At 48.1% G+C, this 22,557-nt stretch overlaps 3 protein-coding genes across 5 annotated transcripts in view; 1 reads left to right on the forward strand and 2 right to left on the reverse strand.

The window, feature by feature from the left end:
• The window catches only part of LOC143903503 (uncharacterized), a 52,125-nt gene that overhangs the window by 18,253 nt on the left and 11,315 nt on the right, over positions 1-22,557 (reverse strand). The gene's annotated exons all lie outside the window — the stretch shown is intronic.
• On the forward strand, positions 1,419-6,542 carry LOC143903524 (uncharacterized). Its single transcript, XM_077417171.1, has one exon. It carries the CDS (start codon positions 1,419-1,421, stop codon positions 6,540-6,542), a length of 5,124 nt encoding a protein of 1,707 aa, XP_077273297.1.
• On the reverse strand, positions 7,707-21,500 carry LOC143903504 (uncharacterized). 3 transcript variants are annotated; one of them, XM_077417142.1, is made up of 7 exons: positions 21,444-21,500; positions 20,976-21,059; positions 19,990-20,208; positions 19,745-19,855; positions 10,630-10,716; positions 9,879-10,418; positions 9,148-9,333 (listed from the first exon to the last, which is right to left on the reverse strand). In XM_077417142.1, exons 3-7 carry the CDS (start codon positions 20,195-20,197, stop codon positions 9,287-9,289), a joined length of 993 nt encoding a protein of 330 aa, XP_077273268.1. In that variant the 5' UTR covers positions 20,198-20,208; positions 20,976-21,059; positions 21,444-21,500; the 3' UTR covers positions 9,148-9,286. The 3 variants fall into 3 exon arrangements, 2 of the variants coding, with proteins under 2 accessions (XP_077273268.1, XP_077273267.1); XM_077417141.1 differs by lacking the exons at positions 20,976-21,059; positions 21,444-21,500 and adding an exon at positions 20,282-20,960 and having other exon boundaries at positions 19,990-20,220; XR_013258728.1 differs by lacking the exons at positions 10,630-10,716; positions 19,745-19,855; positions 19,990-20,208; positions 20,976-21,059; positions 21,444-21,500 and adding exons at positions 7,707-8,402; positions 8,516-8,637; positions 8,851-9,010 and having other exon boundaries at positions 9,086-9,333; positions 9,879-10,019.

Here is a 22,557-nt window from a genome sequence, read left to right on the forward strand (position 1 = left end):
CTATACCTGCCTGTCCGTGCCCGCTTGCTATACTGGACGGTTGCACGCTTTCGCCTTGCACGCCAGAGATCTCGCCAACGGGAGGACGACGTCGACACCCAGGAGGCGCCGGGCAACGACACGGTGAGTCGCCTCGCATTTTGATATTCGCTTGCTTGCTTCGCTTTATTCGCTTTCGCGAGGGCACGGGCCCTCTGGTCCTTCGAGAAATTTTGTTGACCAATCGCAAATCCGGGGAGCGCCTCATACCCCCCCGTGCATTGGTCCTTCGAGCCGGATTCGCGCGCTAAAGCAATAACGCCGACCTTTCGCTCGTGGGTAGCATTTCTTAGTAGTTTTGATCGCGATTGCATTACAATTAATCAGTCGCGTATTCTACACCCGCCGCGATATCTCTCGGCCGCAACATTGCTTCGCGACGAGAATACGCGCGGGAAACTTGTCGTTTGATCGCTTTGTGGTTAATTGCTTTTGTCGTTCGTTATTGAATATTGTCGTTAACCGAAATATTCAACATTGGAATATTCTCGGTTAAGCCATACGTTTTCGCCGCGCCGTCGACGGCCTTGACGCTCGGTCACGGGCCGGCAGCGTATATACACATTTTTTCTACATAAGCTCGCGTTGATAATAACACGCGATACTTGTTCGTTGCTACCGGGTGTGTTTTCGATACAATTCGAAAATACATGCGTACATACACACTTTCTCGATCGTTGGAACGCTTGCGAATATTTGCCATCGAACGACAACACTGTTTGGCGGCACTGGTCCCCGGGATAAAATATATCAACACTCATATGATATTTCAATTAGTCATTGGAGATTGTGATTGTAATTGAGCCAAATAAATTAATGCTTGTGGCGTGGATTGCTCATGTGGTATACCGCTCATGTCGTATGCTCATGTCGTATATTCCGCTTATGTAGTAAAACCGCGCGCAACGCGTATTACTGAGGCTCGACCAGATAAGTGCCTGAGTGCAATTTCTTCGTCGTAACCGGGTACCTGTGCCAATTTAATTGATCATTTTGATTTTGATGATTATTGATTACTGACTGTTGATTTATTATTGGTCTAACTATTATATTATTTTGTATCCTTTGCAACCATCTTCCTCGTTAATCATCCTACTTGATCCCCCTCTACCGCCAGTGCTCGCACCCTATCATTTTGCATCAACCTACCGTCGTGAAATTGTACGAATCGTTATTATAGCCTCTCGAAAATATCCGTCGTGCCTTCGAACGGAAATTCGAGCCGAGCCGACTCGTCATCATAACAAGGAGATAGTTGTTTTGTTTTGCGAACATTACGGAACTTGAAGACCGTTAGCTTCCGGCATTGTTGATATTCTCACATCGAAGTGAGCTGCTATCGTCATCTTGGTTGACCTAGTGATTGTATTCCGGGCATCATGAGTCGAGGGAATGTAACCAAACGCGAGTTATGCGTGAAACGTATGCGGGAGATTCATGAGCTGTCGATGCTCGCCGCGGACAATGTAAGTCAGAGACCGAACTTCCTCGTGCGATATCCCATCGTGACCAGATTGGTCGAGGACTTTGAGGCAACCCACCTCAAAATAATACAAAACGCCTCAGATGAAGAGTTCGAAACGGAGGATTCGATTCGCCGGGACTTTGACGAGATGCGCTTCGCGGTAATCGGGCGTTACGAGAGATTTGTGGGCGCCGACCGAGTAGCCGCTCCGGTCCCGCAGGCCCCGGCCCAGACGTCATCGGTCAAATTGCCCAAGATCTCACTTCCGCAATTTTCGGGAGATCTCACGCTTTGGCCCTCGTTCATCGCGTTATACAACATCTCTATTCACGAGAACCGGAACGTCCCTACCATAGAGAAGTATCAATATCTGATATCCTGCTTGAAAGGAGAAGCGCTGAACGTCGTCAAGAACATCCCTCTCTCCGCCGATAACTACGCGATAGCTTATGACGCCTTGATTTCGCGATATCAAAACAAACGAGACTTGGCGGATTATCACGTGGACTTGATGCTGAAAGCTCAGCCGTTGAAGTCGGAGTCGGCCGTCCCCCTGCGCACGCTGTTGAGCACCTTCACCGAGAACACGCGAGCATTGAATCTATTAGGATTTCCTACAGACGCTTGGGATTATCTCCTTCTCAAATTCTTGCTGGAGAAGCTCCCTCGTTCGCTCCGCGAGAAGTTCGAATCTGAACACCGGGCGGAGGAAATACCAAAATTCACGCAACTCACAAAGTTCCTCTCTGATCACTGCCGGGTTCTCGCGTCGGTATCGGGCTCACAAAATACGTCGCAAAAGTCTCAGTCGACTTCGTCAAAGAATTCCGCGCCGGCTTCGTCGCTCGCAACGCGAACCGCCGAGTGTCCTGTGTGCAAGGAACAACATCTCGTGTTTAAATGCCCTCGATTCTTGAAATTATCCCCTCGGGAAAGGCATTCAACGGCTAAAACTTCGAACTTGTGCTATAACTGCCTCCGCGCGGGCCACAGCGTTAATGACTGTCCATCGTCGTGGACGTGTCGGTCGTGTAAGGCCAAACATCACACGCTCCTGCATTTTGAGCAGAACTCGGGCTCGGCGAATGCACCCACAGACGCCGAACCACCCTCCGAATCGGGGACAACGTCATCGCAGGGAAGCGAACCCCTCGTTAGCATGGCTAGTGTCGCGCGGTCGAACCCGATCGTATTGTTGTCGACGGTACAAGCCGAAGCGCTCGACGCACACGGAAATCCCTTCCCCGTTCGTATTCTGTTAGATAGCGCGAGCCAGCTAAACTTTATCTCCGAAAGTTGCATGCAGAGGGGTGGTTTCGGACGAACCAAGTGCCATACGGTAGTTCTCGCGGTAAATGATACAAAGGCGGCTGCAACTCGAGGCCGCACCTCTCTCGTAATACAAGCACAGGGCAGGGAAAGCACGCGCACCCCAGTAGAGGCTACGATTCTTCCGCGCATCTCCGCCCCGTTACCTAGCAGTCAGGTCGAGCGAAGAGCGTGGAAACATTTGAACGGATTGCGGCTAGCTGATCCGCGGTATCACCGACCCGGTCCCATCGACATCCTGATCGGCGCAGAAATCTTCGCGTCGTTACTTCGGGATGGCCGTCGCGTGGGAAGGAAGGGCGAACCAGACGCCTTCAATTCCGTCTTCGGCTGGGTTCTCGTCGGTTCGGTATCAACGCAGGCGCCGGGATCCACACATTCGTTTATGACTCTCGATTCGTTGGACGCATCTCTTAGTCGATTTTGGCAACTAGACGAGATTCCATCGGTCCCACCGTATTCGCAGGAGGATAAACGTTGCGAGGAATTATTCGCTCAGACCACGCGTCGGGACGCGTCCGGTCGTTTTGTTGTATCGTATCCTTTCAAAAGGGATAAACCTTGTTTTGTCGGCACGCGTCAAGTAGCCCTAAATAGATTTCGCGCACTTGAGCGTCGCTTTAAATTAGATGCAGAGTTTAAATTGAGCTATAACAAATTCATGCAGGATTATTTGAATAACGGTTATATGAAACTGATTGAACGGCCGTTCCCGGTGGACGGACCTGTGTTCTATTTGCCCCATCATGGGGTAGTTAAATCGGATAGCACTACCACAAAATTGCGGGTCGTATTTGACGCCTCGGCGAAGGATTTGAACGGCGTTTCGTTGAACGACGTATTGCGATCCGGGCCTAAGTTACAGACGGATATAGTCGTGATATTGTTGAGGTTCCGGGTAGGCCGCGTGGCGCTCACTGCGGACGTCAAACAAATATTCCTTCGGATCTTAGTCGAGCGCGGTCGATGTGACTACCAGAGAATAGTCTGGCGTTTCTCGGAGAATGATCCGATATTAGACTACTTGATGTTGACTGTCACTTTTGGATTGACGTGTTCTCCGTTCCTGGCAATCGCCTGCTTGTTGAAATTGGCAACGGAAGGCAAAGTGAGCTACCCTCTGGCCGCGGCGGTCTTGGAGGAGAGCGTCTATGTCGACGACGTGGTGGCGAGCGCCGAGTCTGAGGGGGAAGCCCGTGAGCTTCAGCGGCAGCTACAAGCTTTGCTCAAAACCGCGGGTTTCGAGCTCAGGAAATGGGCCAGCAGCCATCCGTCAGTCTTAGCAGATCTCGATCCGGAGCTTTGCAGTCAATCATTGCTATCGTTTGAATCCTCGGAAGATCAGTTTCTCAAGGTTCTCGGACTTCGTTGGTATCCTCAGACGGACAACTTCGGCTTTCAGGTCCACCCGTTGGACAGAGATTGTACCAAACGCACCATTTTCTCGGAACTGGCTCGTATTTTCGACCCGTTAGGCTTTCTGACTCCCCTTACGTTTGCAGCTAAAAGACTGATACAACAACTCTGGGTGCTCAAATTAGAGTGGGACGATAGGCCTCCTTCGGAAATATGTTCTCGATGGGGACGATACAAATCGGAACTCCCCGCGCTAGCTTCCATTCGCATACCTCGTACTATCGCCATGGCCAACGTAATCCGACGGGAGATACACGGATTTTGTGACGCGAGCGAACAGGGCTACGGAGCCGTTGTATATATTAGAATCGTCGCCGAGGACGGGGTACTGATTCGAATGCTCAGCGCCAAGTCAAAGGTGGCCCCGCTTAAGGCCATCACCTTGCCGAGACTCGAGCTTTGCGCAGCCGTTTTACTGTCGGACTTAGCGGAGTATATCGGGAACATCCTCCGGCCTAAGATTACTATCGACGGCACGTACGCGTGGTCTGATTCCGAGGTCGCGCTCGCCTGGATACGTTCGGCCCCCCACCGTTGGAAGACGTTTGTGCGTAATCGTGTGGCCCGCATCCAGTCCAACACAGATATCTCTTGCTGGAGGCATGTCGACACCAAGTCTAACCCCGCCGATTGTTGCTCAAGGGGCTTGTTTCCTCAAGAATTAGTGGATCATCAGCTTTGGTGGACTGGCCCTGCGTGGCTCGCCGAATTCGAACCCACTCCAGAAACGATATTGGAAAATGACGATTTTCCGGAGGAAGAAAAATCTCATGCTTTTGTTGTTGTAAATCCTGCTGATGTCGTAAACTCTGCTTCTGTTGTTGATTCGCTTCTCGATCGTTTTTCGTCATTGGATAAACTCGTTAGAATATTTTCTTATTGTCTTCGTTTTGTTAATCGACTCAAGTCGAATTCACCTCACAGAACTCTTGTTGTAGACCAAGTCGAATTCCATTCGACCCTGCTATACCTCGTTAAAGTTGTTCAATCTTGTCGCTTTGCAGAGGATCTCGATAGATTGAAACGCAATCAGAATTGCTCTAAACCTCTGCGACAACTCGCCCCTTTTGTGGACGCGCGCGGAGTCCTCAGGGTGGGCGGTAGACTCACGCACTCCGCAATATCTCATGAGGCCAAGCATCCCGCGTTATTGCCCGGTAAGCACCGGCTCACGGAACTTATAGTAGAGCGCACCCACCGCCTACACTTGCATCCGGGGCGTCGAGCGTTGCATTACCTACTACTGCAGCATTTTTGGATTCTGGGGGCCCATCAGGCCATCAAACGTTGTTTGTCGCGTTGTTACCAATGTTTCCGGGCGAACCCGCGTACTTTGCAACCGCCCATGGCGGACCTACCGCTCGACCGGGTACGTCAGGCCAAACCCTTCTCAATCGCCGGGGTCGACTACGCGGGCCCCTTCTTCGTATATAATCGTCGTTCTCGCGGGGCAACGCCGTTCAAGGCGTACGTGTGCATTTTCGTTTGCTTTACCACAAAGGCGGTTCATTTGGAACTTGCTTTTTCCTTATCTACAGACTCGTTTTTGTCGGCTCTGAGGCGTTTCATCGCTAGGCGCGGTCGCTGCTCGCGGATCTACAGCGACTGCGGCACCAATTTCGTGGGGGCTCAGCGCGAGCTCGTCAGCTGCATGGAGGCAGCCTCAGGGCGAGAACAAATCCAGTGGTCCTTTAACCCCCCTTCCGCGCCACACTTTGGTGGCCTCTGGGAAGCGGGGGTTAAGGCGACAAAGACCCACTTAAAACGCGTGGTGGGAGCGCAGATCCTCACGGTGGAGGAATTCAGTACCCTCCTAGCACAGGTAGAATCCATCCTGAATTCCCGACTTTTGTGCCCCACCAGCTCGGATCCCCACGACCTCGGGGTGCTCTCCCCGGGGCACTTTATCACATTAGAGCCGCTCGTAGCGGTTCCCTATCCCGACCTAGACCCGGTGCCGATAGGCAGACTCGATCGATGGCAGCTGGTGCAGCACATGCACCAACAGTTCTGGAAACGGTGGCATGAAGAATATCTACACACCCTCCAGCAACGACCAAAGTGGTTAAAGCCGGCTGACGCAATATCAAAGGGCACGTTGGTCCTTCTAAAAACCGAAAACGCCCCTCCTCTGGCGTGGAGACGAGGGCGCGTCGAGGAATTACATCCGGGTCGTGACGGGGTCGCCCGGGTCGCTACGGTGAGGACGGCGGATGGCCTCCTTAGTCGCCCTCTGGTGAAGCTGTGCCCTCTGCCGATGGACGGCTCACCGGAGGGACCCGCTCAAACATAGAAAATACGGTGTATTTTGGTGGGCGGTAATGTTTGGCGCACCGCCGTGTATCATAGTGTAAATAGTAGTTAATTATAAGATTGATTTCGTGTTGTCGTTTCACATTGTTAATGGTACGGTTTTCGTATTGACTAATTATACCGGGTTAAATTATCGCGCCTATTAGCGAAACGTCGGTGGATCGCGATTAATACACTTGTCGATATTCGCGCGACTCACCCGATTCGTGCTGCCCGCCCACGGGTGGCATCCCCAATTATGAGAAGAATTCGGTACTCGCTCGCGCCGTACTTCGCAGGTGCGCGAGCCGGAGAACGCCGAAGAGGCACTCACCAGTCGAACGTCGTGAAGCTCACACGTTACCGTTTTTGCATGTGCAAACTCGGAGTGCTCGGTCGCCTATCGCAGACCACGAAGGCCTAATCGCTTGATATCCTGCCTATCTGTGACTGCTTACTATCCTGCCTATCTGTGCCCGCTTGCTATACCTGCCTGTCCGTGCCCGCTTGCTATACCGGACGGTTGCACGCTTTCGCCTTGCACGCCAGAGATCTCGCCAACGGGTGGACGACGTCGACACCCAGGAGGCGCCGGGCAACGACACGGTGAGTCGCCTCGCATTTTGATATTCGCTTGCTTGCTTCGCTTTATTCGCTTTCGCGAGGGCACGGGCCCTCTGGTCCTTCGAGAAATTTTGTTGACCAATCGCAAATCCGGGGAGCGCCTCATACCCCCCCGTGCACCAGATGTCCGCCACCCGAGATCTAATAGCTATCTATTAAATATCCATGAGGATATCTCTCTAATAGATATCCATTAAATATTAGTGGATATCCTCATGGATCCACAAATGTATAATATACGTCCAGTAGGTATAAAATGGGATAGGTTGATTATCTAGGATAGAGCGGGGTCAAAAGTAACCGCGAGGCGAAAGTAACAACCTCAGATATCTATTGTTATAGGCATAGATGCGCATGCGTCTGTTGGTTAACGGATGAAGCTGAATAAGCTATAACGTGTCTCAAAACGCCTGCTTCATCCGTTAACCAACAGACGTATGCGCATCTATGCCTATAACAATAGATATTTGAGGTTGTTACTTTCGCCCCGCGTTACTTTTGACCCCGCTCTACTCTATATATATGTATAAAACCCTATATATAAAAACAAAATGGCTTTTATTTAATAAACATTATTTTTAAAATTTTTTAAATGTTGCGTATGTACATGAACAAATGTTTTTTTAGACTCAAAGACGCTTGTGATATCGTTTTTAAATGCATAGACTTATTATATAAATCATACTTGCATACGTCGTCCAAATTTTCACATTGCTGTTTTTATGTTATAAATAAATCTTAGGAAGAAAAGAATTGCACGTAGAAGAACTTATTAATAAGGACGAAACGCTAACGACGCGAATGCCCATCTTGGATAACGAACAAAGACTGCGAAAATATAATAACGTCTAATCCTAAGGCACTTTCCGTGCCGCAAACAGCAAAAAAATGAGGAGAAAAAATAATACAGCCAGTCGGTCACAAAAATAACTTTCTCCTGATATTTAAGTAATTTGAAATCATCAACATGCAAACTATTTGGCTATTTGTACTACATCCGTCGAATTTCTCACAAGCTGAACAGCTAGATAGTCTTCTTGGTTTTTCCGTAAATCCGCGTGTTCCGTCATAACATATAACAAGGTAATGGTCCGCTATTATGCACGCAATCAGCATTATTAAATACGTATGTGTTTCCGCAATTTCGATGGATGTGCAACGGATCTCCAAAATCGGCATCGAGAGCGCTGACTGAATGCGTGTCATTGCGTTCGGAACGCTGTCTGGCTGGCTATTCCTGAAACAATCAAATAAACCACATTCATTTTAGTTTGATATTTTCGCTTAAAAAATCACAATTTAAATGGAAAAATCTGTGCCTATAAAAGCAAATAAATCATAAAAACCAACCTTCGTCGAATTTTGTCGTCGTTTTTCATTCTCGAACCTGTGTTTCGCATGTCGAAACTAATCCTTACATTTTAACTCAAATTCTTTCTCCGTTACATTAGGAAATGTCTTCCTGACAACTTCTGCAACAAACAGATTTTTATTAATATTCTATTTTCTGTACTTTTATACTATCTCTATATGATAAAATGATTTCTATATATTCACAATATCATGAAATTTGCAGTGATAGAACGACAAAAATGTTTTTCAAAAAAATGGAAATCTTAAAATCATGGTATTTTAGTATCTAAAATATAATGTAATAATAAATAATAAAAAATATTTTTACTTACTAAGCATTATTTTCATTATTTCTAAATGATGAAGTTTCAATTTTCCTTTTTTTCCTAACCAACTGTAGGACCCTGCTAACTCATTTGTAAAAACATGTATCAACATTCTCTTCAACATTTCTTCATAGGTACTTCCACCAATTGTCTTCATTATATTGAACTGAAATATTTTTCGTGTCATTGTAAAAGCATTCTTAAAACGAATGGATATACGTTAGGGTACTTTATAACTCACCACATGGTCTTTTGAGTTTTCTTCGTTTGATAAAAAAATGCGTTGCAATGTATCAATTTCATGCACAGCTCGCAGAGGGAAGGATAATTCATTGAAACCACTTGGCGTAGGACTACGTAGTTCTTGTGTCCGATTGGAAACATTTAAGTTCAACTTAGTTAACATAACTTCATATTGCTCAGCCATATGATTGATATCAAATTATAATGTCTGACAACGATCTTTCAATACGGTACGTTGAAGAGAATCTAATAAGAACAAAAATATATATAAATTACGTTGATAATCGTCTTCGGTATAGTTTAATTTTTGAAGAACTACTATTCTCAATTAAATGGACAGTAAAAAAAGTTTGATGTCATTTGCATTTCAAAAAATATTAAAAATTAAAGAAAAAAAATCAAATCAGAGAAACATGGAGCCCTGGCTGAGGTAATATTTTTCGCAATAAATTATTTAGTTTTTTAAATAAATAAATCGCGTAGATTTAATTCCGGACAGGGAAGGGTATTGATGTTCCAAGATAGCTGTGTTTAAAGTCAAACAAATTTGCGGCGCGCAGTCTATTAAGTTAGAATATATATATATATATATATATATATATATATATATGTACAGTATGTACATTATAATTCGTTACTTCTTTACTTAAGTATAGAATATATAAACACCAACACTTTGTTACGGCTCAATGCTCCAGGTTTCTCTGATTTGATTTCTAATCTTGTGAGCTCTTATTATTATTTAAAAAAATATATTGTCCGAAATGTATATCGAATTATGTTCTACTTACTTCTAATTGTCATATGTTCATCTTCTTCTTGTAAATGTCTTGTATCTAATGAATACTTATTTCCTTTTTGTGCGTGCATAATCCTTGTATCTGGATATTCATTTCCTTTTTGTGCGTGTATACGTCTTGCATCTGAATATCCATCTTTTTCTGAATGCCTTGTATCTGAATATTCATTTCCTTTTTGTGCGTGTATACGTCTTGTATCTGAATATCCATCTTTTTCTGAATGCCTTGTATCTGAATATTCATTTCCTTTTTGTGCGTGTATACGTTTTGCATCTGAATATTCATCTTTTTCTGAATGCCTTGTACCTGAATATTTATTTCCTTTTTGTGCGTGTATACGCCTTGTATCTGAATAATCATATTCTTTTTGTGAATACCTTGTATCTGAATATTCATATTCTTTTTGTGAATACCTTGTATCTGAATATTCATTTCCTTTTTGTGCGTGTATACGCCTTGTATCTGAATATTCATCTTCTTGTGAAGGCCTTGCATATGAACATTTATTTCCATTTTGTACATCTTTCGTATCTGAAAGTGTATGAAATTGTATTATAAATATATATTTATAAGACTTTACAATACAGAGATTATTTAAAATTATATAACAAATAATATTAATATTGTGATATTATTTTCAGCAATTTGTATTCCGCATGTATTTTGAGATATGTATATATAATATACATATCTCAAAAAAAATACATGCAGAATACAAATAATTTAAATATTATATACTTACTCATATGAACCACTGGCGCTTTTGGCAATGGTGCTAAGCGGGACTGATAATCTTTATAATCGCTTGTATCTGATGATTTATCAGTATAAGTTATGACGACGACGACGATGTCCTCACGGTCTCGCCGGCCGTGGAGGAGCGCGCCGTCGCTTTCTTCACTATAATCTCTACCAATATTCGCGATACTGCTCTCCGAAACCCCGATGGTAGCTCGACTGAGTATTTTAGAGATGTTATGTTGGGCGCCAGGTGCGATTCCTCGCACCACGATTCACGAGATCGCAGTATTTCTCAGGCGTGGGCTTCTTTGATCAACCGCGGATGGAATAGGAGAGGGAGCGTAGCGCAATCATCACACTCAAATACATAAAACATTAAATTATATTTCGGTTAAGGCAGATAACAAGTGGACGATAGCGAGTTCCACGGCGAACAAGCAGAATTCGAGCACACGCCACGTGTCACCTCACGAGCGCGATACTCATTCCGTCGCTGAGCTGCACGGCAATCCCGATTGAATTCGCACAAGAGTATTCCCCGACATAAGTTGCAGCGAATTCCACCCGGACGGTCAAACGCGAGATGCTAACAAATAACCAGCGCAATTTCCTTAAACAATTACGCAATTTCCCTACGGTCTACCGCGACAGCGCCGGGGATCTTCTCTCCCCTCGAAACGCACGAATGGCCCCACCCGTTAACTCGACACAACCGTGGGCCATTAATCCTGATGAAACGCACGTATAGCTACTTACAAATGGCATGAACTTAACCGGCAACGATAACTACGAGGCTCTCTCACGCGCGAGAGCCACTTCTCCAAACTACGGCACGGTTAAGCCAACGGCGTTCAGGAAATTCCACGCGACGAAATCACCCGCAACGAAATTACGCGAACGAAATTACTCACAACGAAATCATACGCAACGAAGTACACGAAACGATATCACAACGAAATTACATGTACGCTGACTGTCGGCGGCCGTACGTTTCATCCCCGAGGCGGGCACTCGCGATCACTTCGTCGCCCGGGCCCTCCCGCGGTATGGCGCTCGATATTCTTTAATTACAGCCGATTTCATACTTTACCGCGGCACAACGCGACTCCCGGGAGGGCCTAGGTATTCTCGCGATCTTACTTCGAGGAAGGCTGAGCAGTGGCCTTACAAATTCCGTCTCGTTCCGGCGGCTCGTCACTCGCTCTTAGGGCTGGATGTTGCCGGGATGGCGGCTCGCTCGACAGTGGCGTTTCCTTGATCCGGCGGGACCACGCAGGGCCCGCGCACGCCCGCGCGCGCCGGTTTCCCTAGCCTGATCGGTGCTGCGCCCTGGCCTGCCAGCGATCCCTCTAGGCGATCGTCGCGCCCTTCGCGAGCGCCCCTCGTCACTGCGCCCATCCGCCGGCGGTAGTTTTGAAGTCCGCCTATTTGAGACCGGCTGTCCAGGCCGCGTCTCATCGTCCGGTTCCTCGACGGCCAGGCTGGACGGGCCATGGCTCGTCGACCGGGAGCGGTACTCAGCGGTGGTGGCCCCGTTCCTTAACGGGGACCTTCGTCGGGGCGTCCCCCGTATCCGGGCTGCAGTGCGCTCGTGCCATCCGTGACGCCTTGACAGGTCATCTGATCTGCCGGCTGTGGGCCCCAGCGTGACCCGCCCGCCGATCGTACGCCCTCGGAAGCTCCTGGTTGTCCAGCCGTAAGTCCCTCGACGCGGCATAAGCCGTTACACTCGTCGTGACCCTGGCCATCTGCTCCGCACTCCCTTGACCTGTAACGCTCGCAAAAGGTCTTAATCCTAACCTAAGGGCTCGCTCTCCGCCCGCCTCGGGCGGAGGCACCATCCCTGACGCCTCCCTCGGCCGAGCTCCCATCTGGGGTAAGGGACGCGACTTTTGTCACGTCACAACTCCCCGCTCCCAGACGAGTGCCGAGGGGGACGTCCGCCCCGGTCCGCCGGAGACCACCGCTCAAGCCTTCTGATATACCCCATTCATTTCCCTCATGAGACCTCACTCCGTCGGTGACGGCTTTGCCCCGTCCGACCCCGATCAGTCCATGCGTCTTCCCTTCCAACGTTACTCAATAGTACACGAAAATCACCGGAACGAAAATCTCCGAATTACTTCTCAATCTTTCCCCAAATTTAACTGACCAATTCACCGCACCATTGTTTCCCGACCTTGTTCCCCTCCGAATTTCCTCAACTACGTCCCACCCCGTTCATCCCGCCCTGTTCCATCCTCCACGCGAATTTCCTTCTCAGGGAACAGGAAGGAGGCGGAAGGGTTCGACATGCACACGCTCAATTACCACACGTAGGTTCGGTGTTAGGGGGGTAGTACGGTTTCACATCCTTAACATGCACTTTCCCTACGGTTGACCCGTCCAGCTGTGTCAACTCGTACACCACCGGAGAGATCACCCGTTTCACTCGTAGGGGTCCCTGGAATTTCGGCGCCAGTTTTCCCGCGATATTCTGTGCGGCTGACGACAGCACGTGCTGCCGCCTTAATACTAAGTCCCCGACTCGGAATCTTCGCGGTCGCCTACGCAGATTATAATGCGCGGCCTGCCTTTGGTCCGCCTGGTCCATATTCTCCGCCACCCATTCTCGAACGGCCCTTAATTCGATCATCCGCTGGGACCACTCCGCCGGGTCCCGCGGCTCCACCTGAGTCACGTCCTCCCCCTGGTCACGCAACAAATTCGGCGGCACCAGCTCACGTCCCAAATTCACGAACGCCGGTGACGCTCCCAACGACGAATGCGCCGCCGTATTATAAGCAAAACGAAACTGTGGGAGGTATTTATCCCACTCCCGATGATCCCTCTCAATAAACGACACGATCATTGTTTTCAGGGTCCTATTGATCCTCTCCACGGGGTTGGCCTGCGGGTGGTACGGCGGCACCGTGGCGTGTGTGATGCCATGCTCCTCAGCGAAACCCTTCATCACGCGATTCACGAACTCAGTTCCATTATCCGTGAGGAGGATCTTCGGCGTACCCCACCGCGACACGATAAGATCCTCCAACGCCTCTTTAATTTTCGGGCCGGTAGCCGCTCGCAAAGGCTTCAACTCGATCCATCTTGTGAATAAATCTTGGATCACCAGAAGGTGCCGGTAGCCGGCCTTGCTGCGAGGCAAGGGCCCCACTATGTCCGCGGCGATCGAAGTCCACGGCCCCTCTATAACGCGGCGGCCCATCCACCCCGCGGGACTAGCTTGCTCGACCTTCGTCCTCTGACATGTGTCGCACGTCCGAATGTACCGAGTGACCTCGCGAAACATATTTGGCCAATAGTACGACACGGCGAGACGCTGATATGTCTTTTCGACTCCCAAATGACCGGCCTGCGGCGCGTCGTGGGATTCGCGAAGGGCCTCGGCGCGTAATTCTCTCGGCAATACCAGCTTCCACCGGTCCAAATCCTCAACTATGTCCGAAATCACCGGTCGCGGTCGCAAAAAGTATAGCTGCCGATCAACTATTTTCCAGTGAGCAAACCGCTTCGGGTCAGTCGCTACCTCTCTATACCGCCTGCGATACCACTCGTCACTTGTACCCTCACACTCCTCGATCTCGATGGCGGCGTTTACTCTTCCACCTTCCGCGCTTTCGTACATTCGCGACAAGGCATCGGGCACGTGGTGTAGGGCTCCCTTGCGGTACTCCACTGTGTAATCATACTCTAATAATTCTAACGCCCATCGGGCCAAACGACCCGTGGGATTGTTCAAGTTGTGGAGCCACCGCAAGCTACTATGATCCGTAACTACGGTGAACTTGTAACCCTCTAAGTACGGCCTAAACTTCTGAATGGCCCACACCACGGCCAGGCACTCTTGTTCAGTCACCGAGTACCGCTTTTCCGGGTCCGACAACACGCGACTGGCATAGGCTATTACGCGTTCTTCCCCCTCTAGGTTCTGAGTCAAGACCGCCCCCAACCCAACCGAGCTCGCGTCGGTTTGTAACACGAAAGGTTCTTTAAAATCTGGGCATGCCAGGACGGGGGCCGCCATTAAGCTACTCCTAATGCTATTAAATGCATGAACTTGTTCATCCCCCCACTCCCAGCGCCTGCCTTTCTTCAAAAGGCGGGTCAAGGGCTCACTTAGCGTCGCGAACTCCGCTATAAACTTCCGATACCACGATGACATCCCGAGAAATCTACGCAATTGTCTCAGTGTTCGAGGCGCCGGGTACTCTAGCACGGGGCGCGTCTTTTCTGGGTCCACCGATACGCCTCCCGCCTCCACCACGAAGCCTAAATACTTAACCTGAGATCTACAGAACTCGCATTTATCCATATTAATCGTTAATCCCGCAGCTTTAATTTTATCTAGCACTCGTTTTAGCCATTCGAGGTGTTCCTCGAAAGTTTCCGTCGCGATAATTATATCGTCTAGGTACGCGAAAACGAAAGGCTCCATTTCCGGGCCTATTAAACTATCTAATAGTCGCTGGAACGTCGCGGGGGCACCCGTTAATCCGTATGGCATTCGGACGAAATGATATAAGCCTTTTCCCGGGACGCTAAACGCGGTAATCTCTCGGCTATCTTTATTCAACGGAATCTGAAAGTAAGCCTGGCTGAGGTCGATTGTAGAAATATATTTTGCCGAACGTAACTTATTGAGTATCCCGTCCATTGGTGGTATCGGGTACGCGTCCTTTTTAGATATCTTATTAACTCCGCGGAAATCCAGGCAAAACCGGTACTTGCCATTCGACTTTTTCACCATCACGATTGGGTTCGACCATTGACTTGCTGACGGCTCAATTATTCCGGCCGCTAACATTTTATCTACCTCTGCGCGGATTGCTTCTTGCACCTTTGGCGAGACTAAGTAGCAGCGTTGCTTTAGCGGCGGATGATCTCCTACTTCTATTTTATGTTCGGTTAGGTTGGTCAGACCGGGGTCTCCCGATGGTGCTACTATTTTCCGTAAAAAATTTTCCAGATGTTTTTTCTGATCTTTAGTTAGCTCCGCGAGCCCACAAACGCGGGGGTCCGTTTCTTTCAATTGAAACTGGTAGCGGACACGAGGCCTATCCGCAAAATGCCACTCCCCTTTTCCGAAGTCTAGCGCGATACCGAACTTTGTCAGGGAGTCCATCCCCACGATACACGGCACGGCCAAATCCGGCAATATGCTTACCGAGATCTTCCGACTCCGGTCCTTTAGATGGATAGAAAGCAAGGCTTCTTTTTGAATCGGGGCTATTTGTCCGTTTGCCATTCGGATTGTTGCGCCCCCCTCTCGCGTGGTTGGGACGCCTAAACTTTTTACTATTTGCATCTCCTCGCGACCGAGGAGCGTCATGTTCGAGCCCGAGTCCACCAACGCTAACAGGGGCCGGCCGCCTATCCGGATTGTAATATACTTCAGCGGGGGGAATTCGTCGGGATCGAGCGTCACGTACGAGTTTTTCTTCCGGGGTATTCGCGGTCCGGGCCTCGTTCTCGATAATTGGGGGCGTAGGGACCCGTCCTACTGACCCCCTTTCGCGTTTCCCGAACACCTAGGGCATGTCCGCGTCGTAAACCCCGGGTTCCCGCACCGGTAGCAATGTTGCCGTCGAGCCGCCCTGCAGGTCCTAGCCCGATGGCCCGTCTGATCGCAGTTCCAACATTTTAAGTTGGAATCATCGGGAACCGATCTCGGTGTGGTGGCGTCGGTGGACGCTGCGGCGCTCCAGGCCTCTCCTCTACTTGGGTCTCCCTGAGCCACGGCCTCCCCCGCGGCAACGGTATTCGGGGATCGCGGTTTCCCCTTCGGCGCGTGGTACGCTAAGTCCGGAAAAAGTGACTGTTCCGGTAACAAGGGGGGTCTATACATTTTGTCCGCGAGGAGGGTTCGTTCCGTCCGCGTAGCCAAATCCTCCAACGTGTGAAAATCGCTAAACTCCCACCGTCGAATCGCGAACTGTAGCCGCGGCAATAAGTTCCGGTGGGCTAATGTGAGCTGCTCCGGGAGGGACCACGGAGGGCTCATTCGCGTGAACAAAGACCGTAAGCAGGTCAAATATTCGACCGCCGGCTCGTGTTCTCCCTGCGTTCGTCGCTGTATCTCTTCCCGAAGGGTCGTTAAATAGTCCGGGTCGCCAAATCGACTTCGCCACGCGTGTTCGAAATCCCGCCAATCCCGCCAATTTTCGCTTTCCAATCTTACCCAATATAGCGCGGTACCCGAAAGGAATAGGGGCAAGCACTTAAATAGTTCGGCGTCATCTACGTGAATAATGGAGCGGGCCTCCTTAATCCGTAACAAAAATGCTTCCGCGTCGCTACCGCGTTGTCCGGAGAAGTGGAGGTTCCACTTTCTCATTATATTATAAGCCTCGGCCGCGGATCCGCGCGTATTTCCTCTATCATGGCGCGGCGGGTACTCTATTCGCGGCGGGGGTGCCCGCTGATAAGTTTCCCCCCATGTTTTGTGGGGGTCAGGCGGAAAATTGTACGCCCCCAGACTCACGAAGGGGTCCTCCCTTCCCGTCGCCTTGTCCCTCGGGGTCGCCCCCTGGTCCCCCTGAGGACTAGCGGATTGTATTTCGATGGCCGGCGGGGGTGGGGGTGGAGTCGGTTGGTCGTTCATTTTTTTCCGAATCGACTTTTCCTCAAATCTAGCTAAACGTGCGCGTAAAGTTGGCAAAATTCCGGCCGTGTCCAACCCCCGATCTTCTAAATGTCGCACCGCTTGTCCTTTCGTTAGGCGGTTGATCCACCGAAGAGGCGATTCCAGCAAGTCGTCCTCCCGCATAGGAGTCCTATTCGCCTCCCCTTATGACGTCCACCGAACGCGAAACCGAAGACACCAGCAAGGCCTTTTTCCTTTTCCCAATACGCGGAATTACCAAGTACGTTATTATTCTCCTAGCTTATTATTTGGACGAAGAGGTATGCCAGTCGCAATATTATCGAACGGTATTTACTTTCGCGAAACTTAACCGAAATCGAATCAACACGGTCCCCGAAATCGTAAACAGGCAGGAATTCGACTAAAAAACTCAAGTTCCCAAATACCGGCCGTGCGCGAACCAAAACAAAGTCGAGCGAAGCGGCCTTCACTCGGCACTACACACCGCATTCATGGCACCAAAATTCCAGGGCCACGAAATAATAATTCGAAAATCCGATCGAACATATAACTAACACAAGAGAATCACATAAATCATAGGGAAACACATAAATATAATGATTGCACAAAACAAGTTCACTTACGCACGCTCTCTCTCCCGATTTTCGTTAATTGATAACCTTCGGGCGAGAGGCCCCACGTTGGGCGCCAAAATTTTATAACGACGACGACGATGTCCTCACGGTCTCGCCGGCCGTGGAGGAGCGCGCCGTCGCTTTCTTCACTATAATCTCTACCAATATTCGCGATACTGCTCTCCGAAACCCCGATGGTAGCTCGACTGAGTATTTTAGAGATGTTATGTTGGGCGCCAGGTGCGATTCCTCGCACCACGATTCACGAGATCGCAGTATTTCTCAGGCGTGGGCTTCTTTGATCAACCGCGGATGGAATAGGAGAGGGAGCGTAGCGCAATCATCACACTCAAATACATAAAACATTAAATTATATTTCGGTTAAGGCAGATAACAAGTGGACGATAGCGAGTTCCACGGCGAACAAGCAGAATTCGAGCACACGCCACGTGTCACCTCACGAGCGCGATACTCATTCCGTCGCTGAGCTGCACGGCAATCCCGATTGAATTCGCACAAGAGTATTCCCCGACATAAGTTGCAGCGAATTCCACCCGGACGGTCAAACGCGAGATGCTAACAAATAACCAGCGCAATTTCCTTAAACAATTACGCAATTTCCCTACGGTCTACCGCGACAGCGCCGGGGATCTTCTCTCCCCTCGAAACGCACGAATGGCCCCACCCGTTAACTCGACACAACCGTGGGCCATTAATCCTGATGAAACGCACGTATAGCTACTTACAAATGGCATGAACTTAACCGGCAACGATAACTACGAGGCTCTCTCACGCGCGAGAGCCACTTCTCCAAACTACGGCACGGTTAAGCCAACGGCGTTCAGGAAATTCCACGCGACGAAATCACCCGCAACGAAATTACGCGAACGAAATTACTCACAACGAAATCATACGCAACGAAGTACACGAAACGATATCACAACGAAATTACATGTACGCTGACTGTCGGCGGCCGTACGTTTCATCCCCGAGGCGGGCACTCGCGATCACTTCGTCGCCCGGGCCCTCCCGCGGTATGGCGCTCGATATTCTTTAATTACAGCCGATTTCATACTTTACCGCGGCACAACGCGACTCCCGGGAGGGCCTAGGTATTCTCGCGATCTTACTTCGAGGAAGGCTGAGCAGTGGCCTTACAAATTCCGTCTCGTTCCGGCGGCTCGTCACTCGCTCTTAGGGCTGGATGTTGCCGGGATGGCGGCTCGCTCGACAGTGGCGTTTCCTTGATCCGGCGGGACCACGCAGGGCCCGCGCACGCCCGCGCGCGCCGGTTTCCCTAGCCTGATCGGTGCTGCGCCCTGGCCTGCCAGCGATCCCTCTAGGCGATCGTCGCGCCCTTCGCGAGCGCCCCTCGTCACTGCGCCCATCCGCCGGCGGTAGTTTTGAAGTCCGCCTATTTGAGACCGGCTGTCCAGGCCGCGTCTCATCGTCCGGTTCCTCGACGGCCAGGCTGGACGGGCCATGGCTCGTCGACCGGGAGCGGTACTCAGCGGTGGTGGCCCCGTTCCTTAACGGGGACCTTCGTCGGGGCGTCCCCCGTATCCGGGCTGCAGTGCGCTCGTGCCATCCGTGACGCCTTGACAGGTCATCTGATCTGCCGGCTGTGGGCCCCAGCGTGACCCGCCCGCCGATCGTACGCCCTCGGAAGCTCCTGGTTGTCCAGCCGTAAGTCCCTCGACGCGGCATAAGCCGTTACACTCGTCGTGACCCTGGCCATCTGCTCCGCACTCCCTTGACCTGTAACGCTCGCAAAAGGTCTTAATCCTAACCTAAGGGCTCGCTCTCCGCCCGCCTCGGGCGGAGGCACCATCCCTGACGCCTCCCTCGGCCGAGCTCCCATCTGGGGTAAGGGACGCGACTTTTGTCACGTCACAAAGTCTTCTTCTTGGCTCTCGTTTTTCTTTGTGCTTTGTCGTCGATATCTGTATTTACATCTGAATTCATCTCGGCCTTTTTTAGTTTATTGCATGCATCACTGTAGGACTCTATAAAATTATGAAATATATCTAATCATATTGATAAAAAATTACATGATAAAATGTTTGTCACAATAATTCGCAAACTACTGTTTACACATAGATAGCAAATTAAGAACAATTGTAACAATACATTTACTTACCATATATACCAAATAGACGTATTATTGGATACAATAACCAATCATCTTGAGGTGTTTGTTGATTTTTTATTGCTTTATTTATTTCTTGATCTTTTTTATAGTTTGGATATAAACATTCGTCTGTAATTTTTTTTATCCAATTTTCGGGTACTACTTGCAACCCGTCTTCAAATTCTACCAAATGGTATCTATATTTTACAGCAGACATCTCTCGTAAATCTGAAATTAAATCTGAAAGATACACATATGCACAAAACGTACATACCAACAAATGATGTAAAGATGTGCATACATTGTATGTGTAATAATGGTAGAAGTACGAATGTATTGCAGTAGTCCAATTTCACATATTTTGTCGTAACAGATGTTAGAGGCCAGGCCGATAAATCTCCACAATCTTTCGACTTATATATGCCCAACAAAGAGGAATTACACGGCTCAGTATACAGGTTACTCAAACCAATGAATTTTCGACCAATAATGCGAAGATCATTAACACCACTAGTGGCAATATTCTCTATGATGACAATCGAACCATCGTTTAAACCACAACAGTTATTTGGCTTATGAATAGATAGAGTGAAATCTGTTGTTGAAAATTTTGAATATTGAGGACTACGTGTTCCAGGTAAGATTGGGCCTGCATTGTGTGTTCCACGTACACCTATTCTTCGATGCTCTTCTTCAAACGAAAAGCAATATTCCAATTCTGTTATACGATTGTGGATTTGTTGTAAGGGATGTTCAGCTTTTCTAACAAATCGTTTTATTCTTCTTAAATAATTTTCATATCGAAAAGCACTAAATGTATCCAATGTGCCAAATTTTCTAACATCATCTACTAGATGAATTAGTGCATGTATATTGTGAGATGTATGCTGTAGCCCATATAAGATTGCAATTAGGAGACATGAGAGGTGTAGCATAAGTGGGAGATGGCAACATCGCCGGTGAAATACCACTACTATCATCGTTTCCTTACTTACTCGGTTAGGCGGAGCGCGTGCCCCGAGGGCTTCGTGCCCCGGCGGTCACGGTGTTCTAGAGCCAAGCGTGTCAGAGTGGCGTGACTGCACAAAGTGTTCTAGTAAGGATTCTGCATAATCAACATATGAAAGATCTGAAGAACATAATAGCCGAATGGCCACGTGCAATGTTAAAAAATTCTTGTAAATATCTTTTTCTATATAATTCTTTAAAACAATGGGACCAGTATATAAAAGAAATTGTCTCAAATCTGTGGCTTTCCATAAGCTCAAAAAATGTAATTCCCGTGGTTTACGAACAAATTCTACGGGTATCGATGTCCGCATTTCAATTAACAATTTCGAAATGCTGTTTACTGATTGTGCCGGCAATCGAACATTTAACGGTCCAGATATCCAAAAAATCAATATTTTCTTCATTACACCAACGAAAATTAAGTGCATGGGATCCGACGGGGTGTGAGTTACCATTCCAAAATTCGGTACATCTGATAAAATACTCCATCCAGTGTGGTGCTCTATTTGTGTTTGTTTAAGAAAACTTTCATTAGTCCGTTTACGACAATTAATATCCGGGAAACACATCCTTCCATCTATATATTCGCCTTCGGTTGTACATTTACTACAACTATAGTAGCCGGTATGTCCTTTCGTGGCAGTTACAAAAGATTTTGCGGGTGCATCAGCAATTAATGAATGTATGGATACAGATATATGTTTTCCTCTAAATTCGAGTCCTTCAGTAACAAGAATTTTTGCTTCATCCACAAAATCATTCAAAAAATCGTTACAATTATATGGTTTCTTGGAACCAAAATAACAGCCAATTATAAAAATGTCACTAAGGCTAGGTATCACTGAGCCTAAAATAAGCCACAATTGATTAGTAGAGGATTTTGAAATTGGTAGTCCATCTGTGCTAATTTGCACTTGAACTGAATCAATGTCATCTTGACTTTTTTGTAGAAACGCCATTATTCCTGATCTTAAGCCATTATGAAAGTATTCCCCTGGTGCAACTTTTCGTATGAATGTATATCTTGGTGTTTTCATCAGTGTTTTAGAGTTTTTCGGTAAACAGTTTTCAAAACCATGTTCTCTTAAAATTGACAACAATGCAGTTATTGCTGTGTGTGTTATCTGATATTGTCCTTAGTGCCCAGTTTGTTAAATGCTCTTTAATTGACAGAACACCAGACATACTTGTAGAGCTAGCATTTTCCTCGTTATTAAAAATTAGTGCAGTCGGACATGAATTTTCCAAATTAGAACTGTTGTCATCAAGATCACATGCAACAATTTCATTGTCAAGAATACTATTATATTGTCGTGGCGGTTCATTTCTTAATTCAACATTTGTTGCTTGATCAACATCGCGATTAATATCAGTAATTTCATGTGCAGTAACATCGCTTAAATTTTGAGGATCATCTATATATATCAGCAAAATCTTTTGATAAGTTACTCATTTTATTGCCACTTGCGATATTACGTGCATCGCATTTTAATCGTCGGTAATGTCTGTCAGACATTTCTGACAGCAATTTTCGTTTTGGCATGATTGATATATTCTAAAAAATAA

Source organism: Temnothorax americanus, unplaced genomic scaffold (assembly GCF_048541705.1).
Source record: "Temnothorax americanus isolate GAGA-0224 unplaced genomic scaffold, ASM4854170v1 Scaffold48, whole genome shotgun sequence".
Taxonomy (NCBI): Eukaryota; Metazoa; Arthropoda; class Insecta; order Hymenoptera; family Formicidae; genus Temnothorax; species Temnothorax americanus.

What these genes read in the sequence shown, in the direction of transcription:
- LOC143903524 (XM_077417171.1), top strand. Translation starts at nt 1,419, where the DNA reads ATGAGTCGAGGGAATGTAACCAAACGCGAGTTATGCGTGAAACGTATG.
- LOC143903504 (XM_077417141.1), bottom strand. Translation starts at nt 20,960, where the DNA reads ATGATAGTAGTGGTATTTCACCGGCGATGTTGCCATCTCCCACTTATG. An exon ending in ACCATTATTACACATACAAT is followed by an intron (nt 20,221 to 20,281) that starts GTATGCACATCT and finishes TGTATCTTTCAG; the next exon opens with ATTTAATTTCAGATTTACGA. An exon ending in GAGAGCCAAGAAGAAGACTT is followed by an intron (nt 10,717 to 19,744) that starts TGTGACGTGACA and finishes TCGTCATAACTT; the next exon opens with ATACTGATAAATCATCAGAT.